The following is a 20,866-nucleotide window of genomic DNA, read 5'->3' as shown; positions in this document are numbered from 1 at the left end:
CATAAAATTTAAGCTCATGAAATTGCTTTAAGAGAAACATATGTTTTAGAAGACCTAGAAATAGCAATCCAAAAAAATGTTTGGAACTTCTCTGATCTCTGGGTGACCTACTTAAGGTCCTTAACTCTGTTTATTTGAGATCCCTTTTAATGGATTTGTGATGTTACCATCTAAATAATCAGTCACACTCAATTTAGTTTATGGATGTCATTCCAACAAAATTAGTTATGAGCCGTTCGAAACAATCTTGATAAGTAAAACCATCACCAAACATAAATAAAACGTACAACCAGTGTGCTTCTAAGTATGGCCATCTTACGTTTTAATGCTCAGAACTCATAAAATGAGCAAGCTGGGCAATTCATGTTTTTAGTTACAATCAGGGTGTTGTCCTTGGAGTACGATTTCAATAATTTAAAAGATTATTGGGTATGATGACTTTTATGGTATGTATTTTAAACAGAAGAGACTACATGGCTCACATTTGTGAAATACATTTATTTTCTTCTTTTTCCACAATGGTATGTTAATTTAACGTTAAAGAGGACACTTGATATGTCCAATTCTGTACTTATATTTACTCCTTGAATTTAAAAAAGTGCACTTCTGTATGAAAATCAGAGTTATCTTACGTTACCAGATTTGTTTTCTCTTGCTGCCCTTCATCAAGATGACAGTACAGGTCCAATAATCAGCACAACCTACATGCTCTGGGTTACTTTTCTAATATTGGCGCTCATTATAAATGTGGAGTTCCCAGGTCCCCCAGTAAAGTCCCAACTTTCTCTTCAGTGGGATTTCCCCTAGGTATGCTCAGCTTATTCCAGACTGGACCATTCTTTGTCCTCCTCACAAGTTTTGAATCTGTATCCATGCCCATCTTTATTCCTCCCTCTAAAATGCACTCTATTTCTCCCCGAGTTCTTCAAGATTTGGTCCTTTATTACTTCTACATGGAATCTTTTCTAATTTGTCATTCTGGTGTAACCGTTCCCTCTTCTGAAACTCCATGGGACTGAATTTGTACCACTGAGATAGAAAGAGCATGGGTTTTAGAGATCAAATTGTATTAACTTTGTTAAGATCACATTAACTTTTATGTGGCCTTAAGTTCCTTCTGATTTCCTTACCTTATCAAACTGAAATAATAATACCCTTCAGGATGGTTGTGAAAATTAAAGGAGATTGTGCAAAGGACCAACCACAATGTCTGGCACATTTTAGGCACCTAAATATTAACTCATAAATACTAGTTCCTTGCCACATATCTCACTTTCTTACCTCACTCTGATATGCATTCTAGTTAATTTTTATATCTTATTTCTATCCCCTCCCCTTCCCATAGTCATGCCTCCCCAACTAAATAAGGAATTTTTTGAGCGTAGGAGTCTGGTTTTCCACTATATATTAGTTATTCGCATAATTAGTATTTGTTCGATTCCTGTTGTTTGCCCGTAGCCATTTAGGGCACTGATGATGTACCGACATTCCTACTGTCTGTAGGGGACTGGTTTCAGGACCCCCACGGTTACCCACATCCACAGATGCTCAGGTCCCATATATAAAATAGCATAGTATTTGCATATAACCTATGCATATCCTCCCATATGCTTTAAATCATCTCTAGAGTAACTTGTAATACCTAATACAATGTATATGCTATCTAAATCATTATAAATACAATGTAAATGCTACATATATAGTTGCTGGCACACAGAAAATTCAAGTTTTGCTTTCTGGAACTTTGGACTTTTTTTTCCAAAGGTTTTCAATCCACAATTGGTAGAGTCCTCGGATGCAGAACCTGTGGCTGACTGTATAGATGACAATGTTGATCTTGACTAGATGTGCTCGCTTACTTGTCAGTGGGTGAGATCCATCAACATTATAATACACTGTAGTATATAAGCCAGGAAAGAGACGCATGCAGATTCCATGGGACCTTTGAAGAGAGGTGCCCGAACCTCTGAGTATATGCATGTGATATGGTGGAAGGTGTCTGGAGAAGGTGGCACTCAAACTGAGCCTTGAGAGATAAAGTAGGAGTTTTCTAAATGCAGAACACAAAACAGGGCATTACGGTTATTGAAAACAAGCTGTCTCAAACTAGGAAGTGAGAGGGAGTTTGGGTCCCATGGGATGTATGTGCTTAGATGCGAGAGTTGATGCCAAGAGGAAGATGTGGGCCTTATGGGGACCTCAGGGGTCCTGCTGAGGTTGGATTTTATCCTGAATGCAACGTGATCGAGTTAAGCAAGAAAGAGCATTAGGACCATAGTCTGTGGGTATATCGGAGTCATATCAGACTTGAATCACAGGGAACACCAGGAGGTGATTGCAGTAATCCAGATAAAATTGTTGGGGCCAAACAACCACACTGGCCATGAAAATGGAAAGAAAAGATGTATTGAAATAGGCTTAGCTGGCTATTTTAGATCGATAACTTTATGGAGGCTGAGAGGAAAAAGGAAGAGTGACTAAGGGGGGACCACTGCATTGCATTGTAGACAGTTATTGTTAAAACCCTAGTTCTTCCCCTTTCATATTTTTATATACTTTTTCTTTATGAAATCAAATGAGATAAGACGAAGTGTAAAACTGTAGTATTAACCTTCTCCATATCAAATATCCTGGAGTGGATGGCGATGACATGCTTTAAAAAGCACAGCATAATGCAGCATACAAAGCTTTCCTCAGTCTGAATTAACTGAATGTGACAAGATAAACTTTGAAATTCACAAAGTCTCAGAGGGTAAGTAGATGTATCAGTATAAAATAGAAAAACTTAAAGCTTTTCTGAAACCTGATGAAAAACTTATTATTGAGCTATCAAGACATTCTTAGCACTGATAAGAGCAATGGAGAACCGGAGACACGTTAGATGTCAACTGTGCATAAAACCTCTGGGATACTCCTTCTGTCTCGTCTTCCCCATTATGAATTTGAAAAGGGTGTTTTAGAAACATTTTTATCAGCAGTTGGACAGTATTTTCCCACTAAGAATGCCTTCTACTGCCTTATTAACAAAATGAATTATGCCAGTACCTCTAACTTTTCCAAATAGATCTTTAGGTTTGTAATGATTTTTGAATCTTATCTGGATGGTCTCCAAATCCACCCAGTACCACTACCCTCTCTGTTCTGCTGATGAGAACACTGAGGCCCAGAGAGGTTAAACAACTTGTCTGAGGTCACACAGCTGGCTTCATACAGTCTTGGCTTCAGCATTCAGCTCTAATCACTGTGCTGCTTCTTGACTTTCTTGTGCTGATTAAATAGTATTTTAGTGGTGATAGTGCTTTAGTAAGTACCTCACCAAAGTACTAGCCATATGGTAAGCCTGTTGGCCCACCAATTCTTACATTTTGTACTTCAATTTATATATAATAGCCTGATTTTTAAAATTCTAGCTTCATATTCTGAATCCTTGCCCAGCTTAATCCTAAGGTCTTTCCTTTGGCTGATTATTCCATATTTTCCCATTTTTTCCACAGTAGTATCTTCTTACATTTCATTTTCTGTTTCCTGACCACTCCAGATTATTTAACCAACTTCGTCTCTTAACACACCTCGCCTGAGGTGAATCATCAGTAACTTGAGCAGCTCTGTTTTCTGGTCTGTTACCCAGGTAATTTATAAAATTGTAAACCAGATCAATCCCTCTGATCTTTCACGTGATGTTCCTCCCAGGCTGACCCTGCTTCAGTTCTCAGTGCACCCCGAATAGTGGTTGTAGGTTGTACTCAGAGCTGCAGACAGACCCTGAAACTGTAGACACCAGCAAGCAGCATGCTCTAGGCTACCCTGGAAGAGAAGACTGGAAACAAGCAGGCTTCTACGGGATTCTTTTTCATTTTCATTTCCTAATTCACAAGCTAAATAAGCTTGAGAACCACTGGTGCAGTGTGTATTTTTTCTTAGTTTTGTTTTATCCCTGGCCACTGGAGAATAGATACATTCCTTTCAAGTGTTATGTACTTTTTTAGTTTGAGAAAAACTTCAAAAATCCAAAAAATGTAAATAAAAACATATAACATGTACCCAAATTTATCGCTCATATTTAACAACTATTAACATTTTTCTTGAGTTTGATTCTGCTCTTCCTTTTGCACAAAGAAAACACTATAGCTCCAATCCCCTTGAACCACCACTGCCAATCTCATCTCCCCCTGGTTCAAATCGATCACTGCTATCAATTTAGTTTAAACCTTTCAGTCCTTTATGTTTTTTTTTTCTTTTAACTTGTAAAGCAGATTTTTGTTAAGAAAATCATGATTTCACACTGACTTCAGTTATAAAATGAGTGGTACTCTGATGAGGGGAGGATTTTTTAGTTTTAGTCCTTAGTTGTAATAAAAGTAAACTCAAAATTGTTTCAATATCAGATTCTCTTTATATTCATAACATCACTTAACCACTTAAGCCTGCTCCCCTCTCGCTGGTCTTCTCCAGTCAGCATCATCTGCAGGTCTCTCCCAGCATCCTTAGGTGACCAGATGGAGTAAAGAGGTATCTTGGGCCCATGTCACATACGTATGTCCCAACCATCTTTTTGTTCATTAAAATCCAAATTTTTTTTTTTGTTGAGCTTTATGAAGTACTATTCCTTATCAGTGAGACATACTGCTATAGCCAGACTCTTCAGATGATGGCAACAGTGACAAACGTGAGCAGAAGGAGATGGGTGAGGTGCTTAAATTATGTGAGTAGATGTGTGTCCTAATGGGATTGCTCAGTTCACAGCTCCGTTAACTAATTTCTGTTAACTGAGATGAATCTGTAATGTTTGGCGCGAAAAGAATTAAGAGCATTGCTGGAAAAATCTAAGAATCATTTCTACGTTTAACTTCATTCATTCATTCACCCAAACAGTCAGCAGGTATCTAGGCTGGGTGCTCTCGAAGCAGAGCCAGAGAGGGAAATGTTGGTGTTAAATGGTTTTAGAGGGAGAGCTTTTAGGGGAAACTTGTAGAGAAGTGAGGGAATCAGGATAAGGCTGTGGAAACGTGGTTTTAGATGAAGTCTGGCCTCAGCCTCTTCACAGGGATATCTGGAGCGTGCATGACACTGCTCAGTTATCCCACTGGGAGCAAGAGGGTCGCCTTTTTTGCCCCCATATCAGTGAGTCCAAATGTGGCCTCTTTGAGCCCAAATTTCATCATAGGGTTGTTGTAAGGATTAAATGACATATGTCACATGCATCTAGGACAGTGAAAATGAAATCTCTTCCCTGTAAGTCTGTATTTTCTTCTGTCCATATGTAGGTGAGGATCACATCTTCTGCCCCTTCCTCACTTCTTAGCTGCTTTTAAAATATATATATATAAAATGTATGTATCTCCACATTGGTATCTCTGGAGCATTTCAAATCCAAAATGTCCATCTCTTCATGCCAACTTTTCCTTTATAAATGTCCTCCAGCCCCTTTTCTGTACCTCATTCGTGGTGGGTATCAGTAGGTCGGTGTTGAGTGTATGATTGGTAAAGGAAAAAATAGATATTTCCTCTCTGAACATATGGGATCCTGTATCTGGTCACCTAATCTATAACCAGTGTGCATTTTACCTTTCCCTGTCCTTCATCTTGCCAGCCAATCATTACAAAATCATGTCTACATTTCTCAAGGTCTGCCAAATATTTGCCTTTCTTTTCCCACAGTCACTGGCCATACCTGGACTGTTACATTAGTTTCTTCTCCTTCACTCTAGAGTTGTGATCAAATCCTTTCATTTCCATCCTCTGGGCCATAAATTTTTTTCCTCATCTTCTCTTGCCTGGACTCTTGCAGTAGCCTCCTGGTTAAACACTCGGCCTCCAACCTACCCTTCCTGAGCTTCAGACTGTCCAACCAATGACATTGATCATACACTCTCCAGCTCAGAACCCTTCAGTGACTCACACTGCCAGCAACCTCAAGTCCATACTCCTTAGTTTGAGCCCCATCTGTTTCACTATTGTAATTTCCAACCTTTCCTTCTCACATGCTTATGCTTAAACCATATGAACAGCTTGTGGCTCCCAAGTGTCACATGCATATTCATGACTCCATAACTTGCCACTTGCGGCTCTTGTAGCCTGGAATGCCCTTCCCTGTCAGATCTATATGGGAGATTCTTACTTTTTCTTCAAAATGCAAATCAAAGTCTTTTCTCCTAAGAAAAATTTCTTAGACCCTTCCTTCTCCTTTTCCTTTACAAGCAGGTGTTGTTTCCTTTCTTTGTGACACCATTAGTACTAAGTGCTTTTCAAAATGAGGAGCACCTACCGAGGAGTTCAAGACCATCCACTGGAGCATGGGAAGATGTTAGAGTTTATATTTACTTTGCTCTTGAAAATATGAGCTAAGGATTACTAATATTTAGTCTACAGAGTGACATTGGTACCCTCATTTGTTCAGTTTGTCACATATGAAAATGGGACATATCCAGAGAGAATTGTGGGAGTTCGTATTTTGAGATGACAGTGATGCTCTCAGGTATTCATTTGATTTGCATAATATGACAACACATGACAGTTTATTGTTCTCTGTTTAGCAGATTTATGACTTATGTTACCTACTTTTAACTAAGCTGGCCCTCACATAATGGGCAGTGGCTTAAAAGATTCTTGAAAAAAAGCCCTGTGTTGGAAATAGGATTAATAATGTAAATATAAACAAATAACATGAAATCAACAGAAAATTGTATAAATATAACCATTGATAGAGAATCTGATTTAATTGGAAGAAAGATTCTTGAATAAGGTTACAGAGAACATCACACATGAAATATATTTGCTCCGTAATGATTCAAAACACAGCGTTTGCCACAGAGATTGAAAGTAGACCTGCAGAAAGCACTACACGATGTCACCAGTTTGATACACCATATAAAAACAAGACCTTTAAAGTACAGCCAGAGCTATTACAGTGCTTTGTAGTGAGTCGGGGACTGACCATGAAAATCTTTTATGCTACACAGTCTCACATGTAATCTCATTGTAAAGTATTTAAAAGATCTGTTAAGCGATCTGTCATTTGTCTTTTACAAAGTCAGGAGTTCACAGTTTGTTGATTTATCTGCGTGTTAATGGCTGTCTGAGAGATGCTACATAACAGATATTTTAAAAATTAAAAAACATTTAATTTGACCCTTCGTGCTAAAGGCCATGCTTTAGCAGTAAAATAGAAAATAACTCCTTAAAATAAAAACTTCTCTGGAGAGAGCATTTTTAAATCAGATGTTTATCACTATTTCAATTGTTAGGTTTTTTTGTGGCTGAAAATAAATGTGTGTTACTCTGTGTGATATAATAATTATATGTTTGGTCTTCATTCCCTTTCCCTGCACAAGAGCTTCTAAAACCCTTGTATAGTTTCCTGTGCAATAAGGGTATCTTTTGTTATAATATTTTGTCTTCATCCCTAGTTCTAAGACCCTTGGACTCTCCAGAGTGACGAGAGTCTTTTATATGCTAATAAGATGACTCTAGGACCCCTAGAGAATTTTTGGGTATGAAAAACCCACACATTTGGTGTCAGAAGTAGAAATAGATCGTATTACTCTGAAAATGTCTCATTTCTGCACACTAGCACAATTTAGAATACAATTTCCTATAAATGAAGAATTTGAGTGAGTTGTGAACCCATTTATTCAAAATATAAAATGTGACACTCTCTGATTAGTTTGCAAAACACTGACATCAGGAAAGATGGAAATTCGCAAGCATAACTGTAACAAAAACCTTTATATTTTTGATAAATGAGATTGAAAAATGCATGTTGAACTATCGGGAGTGCAGTCAGTGTTGCACTTCCGTTTGCATCTACAAATCCAAATTTGTGAGCTCTTTTTCAACTATAATAAGTATCAAAATAAACTAAGTTTAGAACTGGGCCTTTCAGTTACACAAATAATAAAGTGTATTAATTACACTGTTCTTTCCAAAATATCCTTCTTTAATTTTTAATGAGAACAAAAAGTCTTTTTGTATTATTAACAAAGAAAATTTAGAAGTGTCTCTAAGGTATTGTTTTTCATCTTTAGTTCAGTTGTTATTTCTATTTTTGTATATTTTAGAATGTAACTTCTCAAAAAAAAAAAACCTTTTATTAACAGTACATTTAGAGCCACTCACCTTGAATCATACGTGTAATTCTTTATCAATTACATGTTTCCAACTCTGTCTTCCCTGCTAGATGCTGTTCTTTCCCTAAGGACAGGGATATTTCTTTGAACTGCCTCCTCCAGCGTGATTTCTGGAATATGGTAGATGTTTGACAAACTTTTGTTAAGCAAATGAGTAAGTGCAATGCCTGTTCCTTGCCATCCATTGGTGAGACATCCACTTAGGGAGTCCTCTCTCTGATGGATAGATGATGGGTCCTCCATTTCCAATGAGATGAAAGTCAGACTCTTACACATGGTGTTTAGGAAAACTGTACACTCTGCCTCACCCTACCTATCCAGCTCTGCTCTCCTCCATGTAACTATATTTTAAACATACTCAGTGTTTTCCCCAAACTTCTCTTGTATCTTCAAACTTCTGCGTGTTTGTCTGTTCCTCTGCCTGGAAGCACTGTCCATTCATCCCTGTCAGTTAAAATCATATAAAATCATCAAGATCCAGTTGTCTTCAGTCAGAATTAATTTGCTTCTCTTTTGTGTCCCCATTGAACTTTGTTTTGATTTCTATTATATTAGATAACATTATTATATTATATTAACTTCTCTTATATCATTCTGACATGAATTGTATTTATCTTATGTCTCTCTTGTGATGTGGGCTTCTTGAAAGTGGGAGCTCTGGATTATTCATTTTATAACCCTTCACACCTAATAATCTGCTTTACTAACTGGTAATACATAATATATGTTTAATACACTTATGTGTTCTTTTATGCTTTATGCAAACTTTTTTTGCATGCTTAGAAGGTACAGGGCATGGTTATAGGTACTAGTTAAATATATATATATTTTAAAAAGATGATGGTGGGGGTGAGGTCCCCAGCACCCATGATGAAAGGCTGGGCTGACCACCACCACCGCGGTGCCTAATTAGAGATCCTGGCAGGCACTAGAGTTCTGACTATGGGCCGGGGATGACCCCCTCCCAATCCCGAGGCACAGCAAAGCCTGAGAGCGCAAAGGAGAGACTCCCACCTCTGGGAATGAGCTCAAGGAAAGGAATATCTAATTGAAGAGAGAGAAATGGGAACAGGGGAGAGAAGGCTTTAAAATCTATTTCTCAGGACTTAGAGAGCAAGCACAGCTGGGCCTGGAAGAATGAGGAGAGAGCGGGAAAGAGGGCCTCAGGACCTGGCCAGTTACTTTAACCCATCCCCATAAGTCTCTAATAATCCTGGCTGTGAAAGGGGATGGGAGCAGGGGTGTGGGGAGTGGGGTGTAAGATCTAGCTCTGATGGAGGCAAGGGAGCACCAGCTGTGGTTGCAATGGAGTCGGGGACCATTCTTGCAGCATTCTTCTGGGAAAAGATACCTTTGTAACATCACCGGTGAGGAGGGGGCCAAATGAACATCCAAGATAAATCAACACGAAGCATCAATGCAAGTACCATAGCGCACACCCCTTGAAGTCAGGTGGCCACTTCCAAGTTCCCCCTCCCCCACTACAGAGCCTTCAAGCCCTAGAATGTCCTGTGAGACACCATGTAGAACCTTGGGGTTCTGAGGGATATACCTTCTGAGGCCCAGCTCCCTCCCAGGCAGGAGGGTAGGGGAGCTTTAGAAAAAAGAAGAAGAAGAAGGGAAAAAAAGATGATATTCTTTTGTCAGTAATGGTATGCCTAGTGAGGGGACAGTCCTAAGAATGCTATCAAGCAAGGGCTCTCTGCTCAGAGCGCATAGAAGCCAATCCCATGGTGCTGGCTTTTTATAGAAGAAAAGAGCTTTATTTTGAGATCAACCAGAAAAGAGACAGAGGGCAGGAATCAAATCTGTCTCCCCAATCTGGGGTTCATGAACTTTTGTGAGTTCAGGGAGGAGGGCTGGTATGCAGACGCCCTGGCAAGACGGGTTTCAATTGGAGGCCTTTGGAACAGGGCCATTTCTGGTCAGGTGTGGTCAAGGGAGCTTCAGCACCAGGTCTTCCTGGACAGCGGGCCCTTTGACTCTGACGGGGTCCGGTGTTAAGGTTCGGGTCATGTCCCAGTCCTTTGGTTCGCAGCTGAGGAGGAGGTAGAAGTTTTGGTTCCAGGTGTTATTTGAGGTCAAAATTTCTCCTCTGCACATGCTTCGGCTGCATGACTTGCAGTTTTGTTCTGCTGTCTCTGAAAAACAACTCAGTATCTTGTTAGAAACAGGATAGGGCCAGTCTGGGCTGGTTCTGCGGTTACATGAGCAATGAAAAAGTTTCTTAAGGTGAAGTGCTTTCTGTGGAGCAGTTAGTTCAGCGGCAAGTACAGAAGTGAGAAATACTGAATGCTTCAAAGAGGAGGTGATATTTGAGTTGAACCTGTAAAGAATGGGCCTTAACAGTTTGTCAAGCAAAGTAGGGGGAAGGGAAGAAAAAACTTCCCAGAAAAAGTACACAAAACTAGGCACAGTACTTAAGGCGCCACCAATAATTCAGGACAGCCTTAGAGCATGTGACTGGAGTAGCTTACTGGAATGCAACCATTCCAGCAAACACTTATCACGTAGTAGGGGCTGGTCACTTTCCCAGCATGGGTGATCACATCAGGAACAAAAGAGCTAACCACCCTCTCCCAGCCTTCATACTTACTTACTTTTTTATTTTTATTTTTTAATGGAGGTGCTGGGGATTGAACCCAGGACCTCATGCATGCTAAGCACGTGCTCCACCACTGAGCTACTATACCCACCTCCCTCCCCAGCCTTCCTATTTATATTCTAGTTGATAGTGAGAGAGAAGAAGATAATGAAAATATGTAGTCCGTGCGATAGTAAGTGTCATGGGGAAAATAAAATGGAAAAGGGGGCCAGAGTGGGGTTTAAAATTTTTAACAGGTCAGCCACGGAGGGCCTCACTGAGAAGTTGACTTTTGAGTAGCACTGGAATAGGGATTCGTCACTGGGATAGTAACCTGTTTTCAGCCTTTTGCCTCTAACAACATTTCTGTTGTATTTTACGCTTTATCTGTGTATTGAGTACTTTTTTTTTCTTCCTGGTGTGGTTTTAGAGATCCTCAGACTAACCTTAGGTAAATGGCAAGGGAGAGAACAGGACAAATGGTCCACACTCACATTCCTCCTGAAAGAGTAGAAGAGATTGCCCAGGAGACAAGAGAACTTTTCAAGTCCCAAGATGACATAAGCAGCTTTATGTCTTTAAAAAGTGCAGTTGTTGAAATGCCCACAAGCCTAGTCAGAAAATGCTGCACATACTGACTTTTCAGGGTCATTCCAGAGGCACTCCACAGTCATTGTCCTCACACAGTTCATAAAACAGTGAAGAAGAAAAAAAACATTTTATACCCACTCATTTCTTTAATTTGGGGTTCAAGAAGTGGGTTAGATACCAGAAGAGAAAAGGTGGCCAGATGCTGAATTTGCTGGGCAGTGTGAGCTGCCTTCCGCTCATCCCGGTGTGCTGGAGGTGTTGGCTCTGGACAACAGGTCCTTGTGGCTGTTTTCCCAATGGTATTGTAAACATTTCTGTATTGAAACACTTAGGTGTATTATGGAGTGGCGTTCAAAATCTCCATCAGATTTTAAGAAAGCTTAAGAAAAAGCATAAGATGACAAAGAAATGTATTTTGAGGAGTGCTCTGGTCCTCTGCCCTCTAATTCCTCAGAGGTATTTGTTCCTTCTCCCCTGCCATTAGAATGACACTGGAAAATAGGCTGGGGTTGAAATGAATTTTTTACCTTCTGCTGCTAAAAGCAATATATATTATTTTTCTGATGACGCAGTAGTGTCTCTTCCCTTACAAAAGTCTATCGTGAAAACTTAATACCATGGGTACATGTCAGAAAACTTCAACAGTTTTTCTTTAGGTTATAAGTTCTCCATCTCTAATGCCTGTTTACATCCTATTTTTTATCTGGCTCAAGTGGTTAAAGTGTGGTAAATAAACCAGAGAGCACTGGGAATTTTTTCAAGTTGATGACCAATCACAAATTAGTATAAAAAAAATTCACAGATTGTGGTATAGCAAATAATATTATGATATATACAAATACAACTTATATTGTAAGTTTTAGGCAATAAGTATTACACGAAAGATATATTTTGGGTTATTAACCAAAAGAGACATGCCTAACCAGGGTCATGGAGAGCTGGTGGACTTCTGACTTGAATAGCCACAGGCCTGTCCGTCATTTGTCTTAGTGATCCAAAATATTTATTTTAACTTTATTTTGAAATGTGGTAAAAAATCTTTTGCTATTTAATTTCATGCAAGATCTACTTTATACTATGCCAAAGGTGGTTGGTTATTAGTGTGGTAGGATAAATTCACTTAAATATATTATGAATTTAACTAAGCTCAGCAAGAGGAGGAATTTTTACCTTCCCAGATACTCATCCATCTTATCTAAAGCAGTGCCCATTTGTAGACGGTCAATAAATATTTATTGAATGAACAATTCTGGAATGTTCTGGTATAAAAAAAGTATTCACTTATTAATTTTTGACTCTATCAAACTTTTATGTTATTACCCAATTAATAAGGGTTTTAAAAAATATAAATTACTAGATACTACATTTTCTGATAAAGATTTATCCAGTGGATACAGCATTCACCTGCCCCACACTCTGGTTTCATCTGTGTGTGCATCTCTGCACACTCATTCAGTTTTGTATTTTAATCTTCATTTCATTCTTCTATTCCTTTAAAAAAAACTGATTAGAAATGCATTGTTTAATGTTGGAGAAAAGAGAAATAAGAGGCCTACTTACTGTTTTTCTTTTTTTGTCTGGAAAAGGGGAAATGAAGCTCCTACAAAGAAATTAGGTCAAGTCCCTAGAATTTGCCAAGCCAAATAGCTAGTTTTCCGAGTAAAGATAAAAGGCCCCATTTTGAACATACCATCTTAGTAGATTTCTTTTTGAAGACTAGACAAGTTTCAAAACATTCAGATTTTGTTAAAAGATTTGATCGTCAGCATGGCTTTGAATATTAGAGGAATTTCTTTTTACAGAAGTGTTATGATAGTGTTAGGAGACAAGGCAAGGAGAGTAAGTCGACTTAGAAAACTGTTTTGAAATGTTTAGCTTCCATCCGATGACGACTTTGCCACGGCTGTTCTCTACCTGCTGCTCCCAGGAGGGCCAGCCTCTGAAGAGCAAAGCGATGCACCGCAGTAGACTTCCTCCCATAAACGTTATCCCCTAATGTCTTCCTTCCTTTTATGGTTTGTTAGGATTTTCTGCATCTGGACATATCTGGATATATTAGTGATGAGTGATTGACGACTAAATAAACTATTTGTCCTCCAAAACAACTATTTTTAGAGCTGGAGTCTTTTCAGTCCCTTTGGCAGAAATAATGTTTTGCTTATCTTTTACTAAAAGGACTTTTCCCTCACAGCATTCAAAGAACATGTAATAATAATATTTCTCTTTCCACTTTTATCTTTCTTACTTTTTACTCTACTATGTTCCCTCATGTATTTTAATTCCCTCTGTAGAGGTGAGTCATCTTGGGTTTCAAGAGTTTAAGCGACTGACCAAACTAGGAGGACTCAGATGTAGGCCAGTGCTGGTTTTTAACAAACACTGCAATAGTCATAGCAAATTTATGTCTTCCCCTTTTTTGTGTTCTGTGGCAACACTGCCTAAATCAACGACTGTTTCTGTTTGAGGGCTCAAGGAAGTTTATTTCCCAACGTGGCAATGTAAATTTGCCTTAGTAGGAAGGTAATACATTGCTGTTCAGCAGAGAGGCTGAAGTGTTTACAAACATCACTTAACTCTCACATCTGTTTGCATCTCCTGTGTCTAAGTGCCACTCTCTCTTTTATTAGTGATAATTATTAGTAGTACTTCTTACCTTTATTTCATTCCTTGTTTTAAAATAAGCCTTGTGGAAATGACATTCTTGATAACACCATGACCTCTTCTTCACTTGAAAATATCTTTCAGCAGCTTTTGGTTCTCAGTCAGTAATGTTATGCTTATACGTTATTGGTGATCATTACCATTTAATTCTGTTTTCATAATCATCCCTCTTTTTAAATTATTGAGCAAATATTTGTTAAGTGCCTCCTGTGTACCATGGTTCATCCCCTATTCTCATAGCCTAGCTTTCCTTTCTCATATTTCCTTTCTCCTCTCTCAGTAATGAGTGGACCATTACTATAGCCATCTCTATTTTAATGAACTACAGAGTTCCAGAAGATTTCTATGAGCTATTTGAAGGTCTTGTGTGTCTTTTTTTCCTCCTTCATCCTTATGTTTAACTATTACTGTTTTTCTAAAAGATAGCTAACCTTAAACCAATTTAAATACCAACTTACTGAAATATCATCCTCAAAATAAGCATCACTATTTTGCATCTTTTGCGCCTCAATAAATGAAAAGATATTAGCTTAATGTACCTTCATGAGCAACATTGCAAGAACAGATGTGCTTGTTCTCACGAGGCCAATTTTCTTTCCTTATTTTGATAAAAACCTGGTCTTTATTCAATCTAATTACTTTTATTGCATCTGGGATCATCTAAAATTACTGTTGAAACATTAATAAATCCAATTTAAAAACTTTTTTAAATCACAGGGTTAAAAGAAGACTAGAGTTTAGCACCATATTTCTTTGCGCAGCCCCTTTATCAACACAGGCTCTAATTAATGGACAGCTTTAGTTTGTAAGATAATAAGAAATGAGAACAACTGGTGCTAACATAAATGTCAGCAACTAGCTGAACATCCTAATTAATTCCTCAAGCATTGCTGGTAACTGTTATGTACTGGAAAAATATCTCTGTATTAAACCACAGGCCAAGGAAATGTTACTGCAATGTGTTTTTTTCTCCCCGGGATTGTTGAAATTGACTCTGTTTAACTTTTATCAGCTTATGCTTCAAAGCTATTCTTGAGAGGAACAAATCATAATAGAATTGAAATTGTAGCAAATAAAATATATCTTAAGATCATTGTTCATTTAAGTAGAGAATTAACATCTTTTGATCCAAGGTGCTCCTAAATGCAGAGCAATGATTTTTAATCAAGTATTTTCTGAAAAAGAATCATTATATTGGCTTTATCAATCCATATGCTACCTGTGACAATAGTCATCACTTACTCAGTTGAAGTTTGTAATATTATAAGATACCTTGAAAAATAAGCTTTTTCTTGTTGTATTAAGTACTATGCAGAAGATAGTGGGTTTTCTACTCTTATGTAATAAGGGACTTACTGACATATAAGCCAACCCATTTTTTTAATTGAATATCATTTTACATATTTTACTAGCTTTTGCTTTTTCTTTGATGTATAAGATCAAGAACCAATAATAAGAACAGAATAAAACCACTTTTTTTTTTTAAAGCTCCTCTGTCTCTAAGCCTACGCCACTGAAAACCATGATTTCCATTTATATTTACCTCATTTGTAGTCCCTTGTGGGAATCATCTGTTTTGCACTTGTTCCGTCAAACATATAGTTTTTATTTCTAGCACAAAAGTCTTTTGAGAAATCTAATTTGACAAACTGTATGCTATCAGGATTGAAGTGTTATAGAACAATTTCACTTGCCTTTTTAAAATTGGGATTGGAATTGAATTTCCTGTTCTTAATCTGCTATGAAGCACTATAATTTTTAAGGTAATGACTGAATTTCCTTTCTACTGACAATGATACAAGAGTTCCTTTTTCCATTTTGGGGCTGGAAGGTGTCATGTTGTTGCCCATTAAATATATGACAGCTGAGGTGAGAAATTCATTATATTGCTATAAAAATCTCTGTGAACACCTCTCTTCCTCACCCACTCCCTCTGTATTGCCAGAATATTAACAGTGAATTTAAGTGATATTAGTTAAACTCTGTTCTTATTTGTTTAAAACCTTAGAAATTGAATCTTAGCAGAAGATAGCACCAAATATGTCCAACAGTAAACTTATGAGAACCAGGAATACAAAAACTGGATATATGACTGTATATCTTTATGTTGCATAAGAAATATTTTATTCATACTAAAAGTTGACAAGCACCAATATATGTCACGATGTATTTTCACTTTCCTTAACACCTCGCAAGGCTTTATTTCAGACACTTTTCAATCTGAACGTTAATGAAGACAAAAGAATAATGTTGGATTCTTTGTAAATTGCAGTGCTAGGGCCATAGAAAGCAATGGACACCAGACCCACGAAAACCAGGATCATGGGGGTAGGAGCTTGGGATGGAAGTCAGGAATGGCAATGGGCCGAACCCCCAGGGAATTAACTAGTGAAACCAATCACTATTTAGTCAAGTTAGAGGGAGAAGCCTTTTAAGCTCATTGCAAAAAAAGTCAGGTACTCTAGAAATTGTAAACGTCAATATTTATAAGGCCAACAGACCTGCTCAAGTCCTAGTAAATGAGGACTCTGATGCAGAAGTTACTTGCTACAATAATAAGTCTGAATTCAACTCAGTTGGAGTCCAAGATGGACATAAACCATCTCCCTCTCAGGTACACTCAACCCCAAGTGTACTTTTCAACATGACTGTACTTTCTAATACATAAGGAAGAGTCCTCACTTCTAAGAGAGTCAGTCTTAATCTAAGCCAACATTTGCCAAAGTGTGTTCTATAGTTCCAGATTCTCTGTTAAAAAAAAAGAGTTCCATGATCCAATATATTTGGAAGTCCATACACTGTATGTTACACTGTAAGCTACAGTGTTGATTTTTTAACTTTTAGTGTTTTTGTTCATTTTATTCACGAATTCATTTAGTAAACAAATATTTATTAAACTCATCCTGTGACCCAGTCATTCAGTGCTGGGGACAGGATGAGCGATAAGGTAGATGTCTACAAGTCTACACTCTTAAATCTTAACAGTCTGTGTACAACAAGCAATTATGATACAGCGCATTAAGGCCTGAAATAGGGAGATCCAGGATGCAAAAGGAACATACAGCAAGGCCACCTAACTGGTCTACAAAGGGTCCAGAGAGGTTTTCTAAGAACTACCGTCTATGCTAAAAACCTGAAGGTCAAGTAGAAGTCACACGGGGAAGGGACTTTCAGTCACAGAAGCAGCAGTGATGATCCCGATAAACAGCTCGTTATTTTCCTCTTTCTGCTTGCTCTGTATTGTGCTGGATACCATCCCAAGTGTCCTATCCGTCATCCACCTGAGCGGGTTTTATACTTACCCAAAACCATATGGCTAATAAGTGGCAATACCTAGAATTTGAGTCCTGAATGATCTGACTCCAAAGGTTTTTTTTTTCCCCCCACTACTCCACCAACTGCCTTTCAATGCAATTAACTGATTTTTATTAAAATGATTTGAATGGTACCTTAAGTTTGCTTTGTTAGTGATTGTCCTCTAATATTCATTAGGTTTCTTTAATAGAATCCCATTTTATATTTTAATAATTGTGATGAAATTTGGCATTTGGGTAGGAGTTTCAGAAGTATATTATAGCACGAAGGTCTGAAGTTCACATTCCAAACAATATCTTACATGTAGAAGGTACTCAAAACAACACAACTGCAACTTCACATTTTACTTACTACTTTAGGGTGGTTTAAAAAGATAATTTGAAACTCTTGTAAAGAAATATGCTACTCACACTTTTGAAGTAGTTTAATTCTCCGTCTGACATGATCAGGATGGCCATAGGATTTTTTATTTTTAAGATCGAATGTAAGTAAAGGTGAAGATACAAAGTTGATCCCCTTTAAAATGTCTGGACCTACCTATAACCTGCAGCTGTAAACACACATTTTGGCAAGAATATTCATAGGCGGTGTGAACTTCATGTCTCATTGTGTGAGGAGGTGCATAGCATCAAGATAGCGCACTGTTAATCCTTCTGAAGATCCTGATGTTAAGGAGAGTCGGGCAAACAGTAGAGGTAGATTTAAGAAAGTAATCCTAACAGAAATGGTCAAAATGCCATGGCTCCTGGAGTGAGTGAGACAGTCTGGCTTTTGCACCTAGTGATGGCAGATTGAGCCAGAAAGTGTAACTCATAGACTTGCTTTAATTGGTCATGTCAGCATGCCAGTCACCAAAGTTGCCATTAAAATTATTTTTAAATAGTGTAAATTATATATATATATATACATAGACACACATATATACAAATATATATATATTTTTAAATACAAATGTATATATATTTTTAAAATTTCTCCTCTCCACTCTCAGGAGGTAATTTTGAAGAGTGAAATGGTCCCAGGGGAAATTACTGAAAGAAAAAAAGAGAAGTAAAGAACCTGGCTAATCTGTAAACTTTGATTAATTCCCAAACCTTTGTAACTTATATTGGTGTCTACAAAATACTTTTGCTGAGTGGAATTTCATTTGTTATTTTTATTCATCTTGGGAAAAGCTGGAATGGTGAACTAAAAGAAAAAACAAGAAATGCTCCTGCGTTTTATTCACGAACAAATGTCAGTTTATTTCCTTACTAACTATAAAATGTGTTGGTTTAACTTTAGGGACACCACGGTACAAACCCTCACTCTTCAGCCTTCTGTTAGAGATGGACTTATTGTGTATGAAGACTCGCCTTTGGTTAGTAATACAATTGTATGAATATTCTCAACTGTAGTTTTTTGAATGATAATTATATTTCAGCCATGAGTGGGAGAAATCTCCCACAGATACCAATATGTTTCAGTCTTCACTGGAAATCACTCCTTCATATGTCATTTGGGGAGTGGGTATTTAAATGCAAATTGTTGGGAAAATAACATGTTTTCTTATTCTGTTCTCTCTCCAGAGTGAGAAATTTAGGGAATGATAGAAATCCTCTAATCATTTCTTTTTCATTCTAAAATTTAAAAAAAAGAAAAGAAAAAAAGAAAGTTTGCTGTTGTTTTCAAATGTACAGGCTTTGAAATTAGATAATATTTCTACAATGTTTTTAAAAATGATGTTAATGAATAAAATATTAGGCCAATGTTTTGGGCTGCTGGGAAGAACATTCCTCAGCTTCTCTCATAAAACCCAAAGAAATTCTGGCCTGCCAGGCATGTCTCTCTGTGTAGATAACTCCCTCTGTGTAAATAGCTCCCCTTTGCAGCAGTGGCAACAAATAAGCCATCGTGAGAACCTCTGAGGTCCAGACTTGGGTGATAGGAATCTTTGGGATCTCCTGCCTGAATTCTCCCAGATTGGACCTGACTTTCTTTGAACAAAGATATGAAGGCTGGAGTTGAGGGTAGAAGCTACATGTTTTCCTTTCCAATTCTGTTTATTTTTACCCTAAAATTAAAAAGAAAATCCATATTCAGTTTTTTAGAATATGGAATAAAATATTTGTGGTAGAAAAAAGTCATCTATTTCTTAATCTGTATTTCATGAAAATTATTTCACAAAACTATGTAATAAAAATTTATGATCTGGTCCATTTTTATGTTATGAGCTATTTCTTACTATATAAGAAAATCTTTCGGTTTACATTTAAATTCAGTGAGTAGCTGCTCCTATCCACTCTTTAAAAATGTTTTCAAGAGGTTATCCTGGCTTCTACCTTTCTTTTCACAACGTCACCATTTACTCAGCCATCTAAGACCTAGGACTGTTTCTTATTTCTCCTTTCACCTCTTCCCATCTGATCAGCTGCACAGGCTGTGGATTATACCTCTGGAAAACTCTTCAGATCAGTGTAATGCTTTCTATTTCCATTTTCCTCATGCCTCCTTCCCTAAAATCAGGTCCTCACACTTTCTTACCAAATTGTTACGTATTCCCCTTTTAGCTATCTCTGCGTATCACGGCTGGATTAAATGTACTAAAGTGTAGCCCCAGGCTCCTTTGTTATGTGTGAACTCGTAAGTTTTTAACTACATTCTGTTACTTAATGAGATAAAGCACACATTTCTTGGTCTGGCCATTGAGGTTTTAGTAGTACAGACCTGACCTACCCCTCAGATCCCAGTCTCTCTCTTCTCACATTTAACCTCTGCTTCACAAGATAGACTATATTTGCTCTTCCCTCAACAGCCTGCAGAATTGCTTGAGTCTGACTATTGATTTTTTTTGTCTCAAATACCCATCTCTTCACCATACCTCGTTATCTCTTAAAATTGTACACTCTTAGAGCCGTCGCAAATGCAGTGTTCTAACGTCCACTGTCACTTGTGACATCTCACTCCTCTTAACCCCCATGGCACCTTAATTTCTCTTGTTTTCATTCTCCCTTACCCTAGGGTGTGAATTGTTGTGGACATCGCCAACATAGGAATAATTATGATGCTAAAGGAAAAAAAAGTGACTACTGCAGAGTTAGAACTTTAGTAACTGTGTGAAGCTTTTAGTGGAGACCCGTATTTCGTTTCTAGCTTTACTACAGACATTTTTGTGATAGTGTGTTTATAACTTACATAAAACCAGCTATTATAAATCCAAAGCAATGAGAGATGAAAACTTTTAAATGTTTGCTTTCATTCTTTTGTTTATGATAAATGTTCTGTATTCAAAGGTTAAAGCAGTAAAGTTGGGTCATGTTCTGGTAGTGGATGAGGCAGACAAAGCCCCAACAAATGTCACCTGTATTTTAAAAACTCTAGTAGAAAATGGAGAAATGATTCTAGCAGATGGAAGACGCATTGTTGCAAGTGAGTATGAAAAGGCAACTTTCATTTCAGTATATTCAGTATTTACATTTCTGGTATCAAATCATACCATTAGCTGGTTAACTTATCTGCCAGCAACAAGCATAAGTTCAGTATAAGTCACGTTGTCTGTTGATAGTTATTTATAAAAATCAATACGTCTGAATCCAGCTTTGTCAGTTTC

At 37.6% G+C, this 20,866-nt stretch overlaps 1 protein-coding gene across 3 annotated transcripts in view; it reads left to right on the top strand.

Moving 5' to 3' along the window:
* The window catches only part of VWA8 (von Willebrand factor A domain containing 8), a 294,919-nt gene that overhangs the window by 137,459 nt on the left and 136,594 nt on the right, over positions 1-20,866 (top strand). For all 3 annotated transcript variants that reach the window (XM_032496061.1, XM_032496060.1, XM_032496059.1), the window contains exons 22-23: positions 18,562-18,637; positions 20,550-20,685. In XM_032496061.1, the coding sequence (XP_032351952.1) occupies positions 18,562-18,637; positions 20,550-20,685 (212 nt within the window). The remainder of the gene's footprint in view (positions 1-18,561; positions 18,638-20,549; positions 20,686-20,866) is intronic.

This window comes from Camelus ferus, chromosome 14 (assembly GCF_009834535.1).
Source record: "Camelus ferus isolate YT-003-E chromosome 14, BCGSAC_Cfer_1.0, whole genome shotgun sequence".
NCBI lineage: Eukaryota > Metazoa > Chordata > Mammalia > Artiodactyla > Camelidae > Camelus > Camelus ferus.
The sequence above is the reverse complement of the archived record's forward strand: the minus strand, read 5'-3'. Positions and strand labels throughout refer to the sequence as shown.